General features: G+C 35.3%; 1 protein-coding gene across 1 annotated transcript; it reads left to right on the top strand.

Annotated features, from left to right (window-relative positions):
* The first annotated feature begins 4314 nt into the window (after nucleotides 1-4314).
* LOC125869152 (uncharacterized) lies at nucleotides 4315-5640 on the top strand. The gene is made up of 2 exons (XM_049549717.1): nucleotides 4315-4942; nucleotides 5027-5640. Exons 1-2 carry the CDS (start codon nucleotides 4581-4583, stop codon nucleotides 5031-5033), a joined length of 369 nt encoding a protein of 122 aa, XP_049405674.1. The 5' UTR covers nucleotides 4315-4580; the 3' UTR covers nucleotides 5034-5640.
* Nucleotides 5641-6905: the final 1265 nt, after the last annotated feature.

Genomic DNA, 6905 nt, shown 5'->3' with positions numbered 1-6905 from the left:
AGAATAATTAAAATAATAAAATCCAAGTCTATTTATAGTTTGAGAAAAGTCGGCAGAAAATTTGACCTTATTTGGTCCACGACGCGCAGGTGCATTGTAAATTCAGTTTTAACGAACTTCTCTTCTCCGCGACATAGAGAGGATATGTAGTCCTCCGCCTCATCATCATTAGTTTGAACAAATAATTAGTTCCCTCTCTGCGTCACACAGAGGATACAGAGCACTGGATTTTTTTCACTTTAACTTCCTTTTCTCCTTTGTCCTTTGCGCCTTAGTGATCAGATCCACTTCTACTTCTTGTGCTTCAATTTTTTTTGTACCTTTTCCTCCTTCTTCCCAACCTACAGTCACTAATCATATCACTTAATCATAATGAAATAACATGACTCAAACACAATCATTAACACAAGAATTTGTCCTCAAACTTGGTTAAAGTATGAGTGTTATTTGGCTCCTAGACATGTAAATATGCCCAAGATCACTTTTGTTTGTCATCTAATTGATCACCTTCATGATTTACAATTATAAGCTTTCGATTGACGCCCTGATTACTTTCTAACCCAACACAAATCTAGATATGTGTAGTGTTGGGACACTCATTTGACAGTACGTACAAGATAAATATGCATACCACACACAATGTAAAGTATTTTAGAAATAAAGCTTGATCTACTTTTAACATTTTTTTAAAAAATTTCTTAACACTATATATATGACATTTATTTTAACATCAATTATAATTCCTTCCGTCTTATATTTGTTAATCATTTACATTTTTATTCCGATTGATTGGTTGATTCAAATTCATCACAAGTTTGAACTGATTAATTATATATATATATGGTGTTATCACTTGACCCACTGTAGGTCCTCCCTTGATTCTGATTGATTGATTGATTCAAATTCACCACAAGTTTGAACTTAATTGAGGAACACTTCACATCACAATCAATATTATTATGAATACTTTTTGGGAATTTACAAACAAATATGAACACTTTTAAAAAGAACTAATCTCAAAGGTAATATAAAATAAATTTAATTAATATTTTTTTGATTTAGTAAGATAAAATAACTATTATGAGTCAGATATTTTTAATACTTTTATTTATTCCACTTGAACCTAATTTTTATTAGAGCAACTTTCACATATAACAAACACAAAATTCATATTTGTATGCTATAGCAAAGTTTGCATAATTGCGCTCCATAACAAACAAAAATATGTATATTTCGCTATACATATACAAAAGAAAGCGGTTGTATAATCTATTTTGGTATACATATACAAAACGATCAATTGTATAAAGTGAGAGAGGCGAGTGAGCGAGCGAGATCTGGGAAAGGGGAACGAAAATATATGTATATATACAATTTTCACGCATTTTATACATTTGCGTTTTTGTATAAAGTGAGAGAGTGAGATCTGGGAGAGGGGAGAGAGGGAGCGAAAATATATGTATATATACAATTTTCTCTCGCTTTATACAAACACAAACACATTTTATACAATTTGCATTTTTTGTATAAAGTGAGAGAGGCGAGTGAGAGAGCGAGATATGAGAGAGTGGCAAGCGAGATCTGGGAGAGAGGAGAGAGGGGAACGAAAATATATTTATATATACAATTTTCTCTCGCTTTATACAAACACAAACACACTTTATACACTTGCGTTTGTATAAAAAACGAGAGAGGCGAGAGAGAGAACGAGAGTGGCGAGCGAGATTCACCAGGAGAGAGGTGAAATAGCAACAATTTGCTATGAGGTACAATTAAATCAAACTATATTTATAACATTTAATTTAAATTAATAGTTTGCTATTATATACAATTTTTCCTTTTTATTAAGATACGATAGAAATTTTGAATTTGACCCACAACGTTCAATTTCGAAGAAGCTAATGGTACAAGTATTTTGGAGTTATGTACAACCACTCACAGTCTATTCTTCTTCTCTTCCTCCTTTCAGTATATATACTCACTCCTCCTATGGAGGCATCAAGAACAAGAACAAGAACAATGGGGGTTTTTCACTATTCTTCCCTTCCTCCTCTTTCTATGGAAGCATCAAGAACAATGGGGTTTTTTGCTATTTTTCTCTTCCTCTGTCTATGGAGGTTTCAATCTCCTCTCCCTCCTCTCATCTCCTTCTTCCCTATCTTTCAATCTACCCACGAACCCCAACACAATTGTATACGGAATCCTCACTAAATTCAACCTTCCTCAAGGGCTTTTACCGATGATGGAACATTTGAAGTTTTACTGGTTATGTAGAGTTCGAATATTTAGTTTATTACGCTGAGAAGGTAACTGAGTCTTGGGTCGATTACTGACTTAGAAGGAATTGAAGTTAAGAGATTCTTGGTGTGGTTAAATGTGAATGAGATCCTTGAAGTTAAGCTTCATTAATAAGAAGCTTGATATCAAACGGTTTGAAACTCTTCATTCTTGTTTGGCCTTGTGTGGAGGAACATCTCTGAGACAGATGATTTTCACGTTACATTGTATGGCCTTGAAGATATTCTTTATCAAGTTGTATGGTTCTTCTTGTCGATTCATTGTTTTTCTAAAATTGTATTATCAAGATGTATGGTTCTTCTCTTTAATTAGGGTTAATAATTGTGTAAGGAATTGAAAAATTGTGTGGCAAGATTGTGTATATTGTAAACTAATCACTGGCACCTAAAATGCACAATGAAGCAGAAATTAATATCTGTAAAGGCCAATAAGGAAAAGGTAAAATTGGACTTGAGGGGTTTGTGGAAGCAAGGAGGTTGGAAGGAAAGTAACAACAATCTTTACATATGTTAGTTTCATTGTCAAACCATGTCGCTGATTCATTTTCAAGGTTTGGAGGTAATTAATTTGTTCCCCGTGAATGCTCTTGTATTTCAAGTTCTTGCAAGTATTTGTTCTATTGTAGAGTTGGTTCCACAGCAAGATCAATGAGAAATTGTTTTTACTCATAGTTTCTTGTCTTGTCTCTCTGACTGGCTTTGACAGAGAAATTGTTTTTACTCATTCTACTGCTCAAACTTCTTTGCAACAAAAGATAAATAAGGAATAGATAGAATTTGTTATCTGGATGCTTCCCCTTTTCTAGGTTTTACTCATCGTTTCTGTTTTACTTTCTTAATTAAGAACTTACCTCAACAGAATGCCAATTTTCTAAGAAATTTATTGACAAGTAGTGACACTGGCTGTTTTCCTTAGCTAATGTTAACTAAAGATAAAAATGAAGGTAGCCTTCTCAGAGAATTGTTGTTTCTCTTAGCTAATGTTAACTAAAGATAAAAACGATGGTAGCCTTCTCAGAGAATTGCTGTTTCCCTTAGCTAATGTTAACTAAAGATAAAAATGATGGTAGCCTTCTCAGAGAATTACTCTCTATCTCGTTGGATGAAGCCATTACACAACAACATATTATCAAGGTTGGCAAACTTCATTCAACCCCAACACAACTGTTTACTAAATCCTCACAAAATTCAGCCTTCCTCAAGGGCTTTTACCAAGCTCTGTAAAATCTTACTCTCTTTCCGATGATGGAACCTTTCAAGTTTTCTGTAGAAGCCTTGTTATGCGGAGTTTGAATATTTTGTTTATTACCCTGACTATTCTTCTCTTCCTCCTCTTTCTATGGGGGTTTCAATGTCCTCCTCCTCCTCTTCTTCTCTCTTTCTTCCCTGTCTATCAATCTACCCACGAACCCCAACACAACTGTATACGGAATCCTCACTAAATTCAACCTTCCTCAAGGGCTTTTACCAAGTTCTGTAAAATCTTACTCTCTTTCCGATGATGGAGTTTTACTGGTTATGTGGAGTTTGAATATTTGGTTTATTACGCTGAGTCTTGGGTCAATTACTGATTTAGAAGGAATTGAAGTTAAGAGATTCTTGGTGTGGTTAAATGTGAATGAGATTTGTCATCGTCTGGGAGTAATTAACAAGAAGCTTGAAACTTTTCATTCTTGCCTTGTGTGGAGGACCATCTCCGAGACAGGTGATTTTCAAGTTCCATCCTGATTGATGCATTGTTTTTCTAAAAATGTATTTAGATAGTATTCTTGATCAAGTTGTCTAAGAGGCATAAACAATATTCTCTGGTCTCGCATATTTTAACATGGTTCTTCTCTTCAGTAATCGTCAATATTGATATTGTTGTGTAAAATGTGAGTAAGCCCTTCATGGAATAAATAATTGTTGTGTCTCTTCAGGTACTTTCGTCTAGATTTAATGACTCTGTCCTCGATAATTGGAAGAAAGAGAAGCGTAAAACTACTGTAAAAGAGTCAACTTTGGACCCTAAATTTAATCTGAATAGAGAAAAAGGTAGCTTGAAAAACGCCAAACGTGAAATTGGAACTAAGAAGCGTGTGGATGACAAGGTAAATTACCAATGTTGTGTGTTTTCGCCCGATAGAACAGTAGAAATTGGGTATAATGGGTCAAAGCGATTAGATAGTAGGAAGTATTCTACTTCCCGCAGTACATTAACATCATTACACGAGCGATTGAGAGATGCCGACGCACTTGATGCGGAGTTTGATGAAGCTATAGATTTTAAGCGGAACTGATGCAATGGTGAAGCGGGAGGGAGGGAGGAGAGCTTATAGGTTTGATCATGAGGGTTTTAATTCAGGTGACATAGTTTGGGGACATTGTCCTGCTTGGCCGGCAATTGTACTTGATTCAGAAACACAAGCTCCTCAATTATCGTGTTACTGGAACAGGATGTGTCATGTTCTTTGGCTACTATGGAAATGGCACGCAAAGGGTAAAACTTATCTTTTGTGCATTATGCAGACTCCCACTATGCAAAAGTATCCAAGTGATAGAAGTATGAAGAATGGTGTATCTACTAAGATGACACATTTTCATGAGCAGGATTATGCATGGATTAGACGCGGGGTGCTATTTCCATTTATGGAACATGTAGACAGGTTTGTGACAGTTATATATATATGTTTTAATGTTGATATAAATTTTTGGTACTGTTGGGTGTGGTGCAACTTTGCTTTTTTTAGGTTATAGGGGCAGACTGACTTGAACGACAGCACACCTGCTGATCTTCGCTCTGCCACAGAAGAGGTGTTTCTTGCTGAAAATGGTGTTGTTGAGATGTTGATGGTTGAAATAAATGCAGCAGTTGGTAATCTAGACCATCTCCGGTCTCTTCCCCGAGGAGTATTCGAGGCCTGTGATTCAAATCAGGACCAAGAGTGTGACTCTCCAAGCCAGGCATGTTTCTGTTGAGTAAATTGTTCTGTATTGTTCCCATTGCAAGATCATGAGAAATTGTTTTCTCCAGATTCTAATTTTTACTCATGGCTCTTGGTTTACTCATTGTTTCTTGTCTTGTCTCTCTGACTGTATTTGACAGAGCTACAATTCTACTGCTCAAACTTCTTTGCCACAAAATATAAATAAGGAATAGGAGAATTTGTTATCTGGATGCTTCCTCCTTTTTTAGGTTTTACTCATCGTTTTAATTTTACTATTTTAATTCACAACTTGTCTCAACACAATGCCAATTTTCTGTGAAATTTATTGAGAAGAAAGGATAAGTAGCGACATAGGTTGTTTCCCTTAGCTAATGTTAACCAAGGATAAAAATGATGGTAGCCTTCTCAGAGAATTACTTTCTATCTAATTGGACGAATCCATTACTCAACAACATTATTAAGAAGGTTGGCAAAATTCATTCAAGCTAATTTTGTCTCAAATGATGTTTTGGGATATTGTTGCTTGAAATTTTGGGTAATTGTGGACAGTTAATAGGTGAGCACTTCTATTAATATTAGATATGAAAATATCTACAACAGGTCATCATACAGTCCTTGAATGTCAGTCGTTGGTGCCTTTATTCACCCGTAAATGAAGCTGGCTGTTATACTGATGAAGTTACTGTCTTAACTCTTAAGCATATTATTTTCTAATAACCTATCTGAAGAGATTATGGGAAAATGCACAGGATTTAATTGTTTTTCTTGATAAGTTAAATGGTAGGACCCCGAGTCAGGGGGGGTGGGAGTATTTACTTTCAAGTTGGGTTTATTAAGAAAAAGCTTGATATCAAACCGTTTGAAACTCCTCGTTCTTGCCAGAACAATGCTTTGGCCTTGTGTGGAGGACCATCTTTGAGACAGGTGATTTTCTAGTTTGATTTATTGTTTTTCTAAAATTGTATTAAGATATAGTTGATTAAGTTGTATAAGAGGCATAAACAATCTTTATGAGTTTTTACCATTTATATTCTCTGGTCTCGCATATATCAACATGGTTTTTCTCTAAATATTGATATTGTTGTGTATAATATGAGTGTGCCTTGTATGGAATAAATACTTGTGTAAGGGAATTGAAAAATTGTTGTTCCGCATACCAACACTTGCAATAGTCTGGCAAGATTGTCTATATGCAATAGTCTGGCAAGATTGTCTATATGGTTCTATACTAAGACACTGGCACCTTAAATGCACAAAGAAGCAGCAGATTCCTAGAAGCAGAAATTAAGATCAATAAAGGGCAATAAGGAAAAGGAAAAATTGGAGTTGAGGGGTTTGGAAGAGAGGAGGTTGGAAGGAACGTAACAACAATCTTTAATGGGGTCCTCTATAGAGGTGCCCTAAACTACTAAAGAAGAAGGGGAAAGGAGAGGGGAATATTTAAGTCTTTTGTTGTTCTGTATCTAATGCTGGTGTTTCTCTGCTGTTTTATTCGAGTTTGTTTCATGGCTTCCCTTCTCGAATCTGCTTTCTTGAATATCGTTGAGTTTGTGTTATTGCTTAGTATTCGACGTCATATTTTTCCTTCTTCCATCTCTAGTTGGATGAATGAATCAAGACGTCAAAATTTCGAGTTTATTTACTAGCTTTACTGCTCGTTTTGATTCCTTTCACTTGGTTG

This window comes from Solanum stenotomum, chromosome 1, assembly GCF_019186545.1.
Source record: "Solanum stenotomum isolate F172 chromosome 1, ASM1918654v1, whole genome shotgun sequence".
Lineage (NCBI taxonomy): Eukaryota > Viridiplantae > Streptophyta > Magnoliopsida > Solanales > Solanaceae > Solanum > Solanum stenotomum.
Note: the sequence above shows the minus strand (reverse complement) of the source record. Positions and strands in the feature narration are given on the sequence as shown.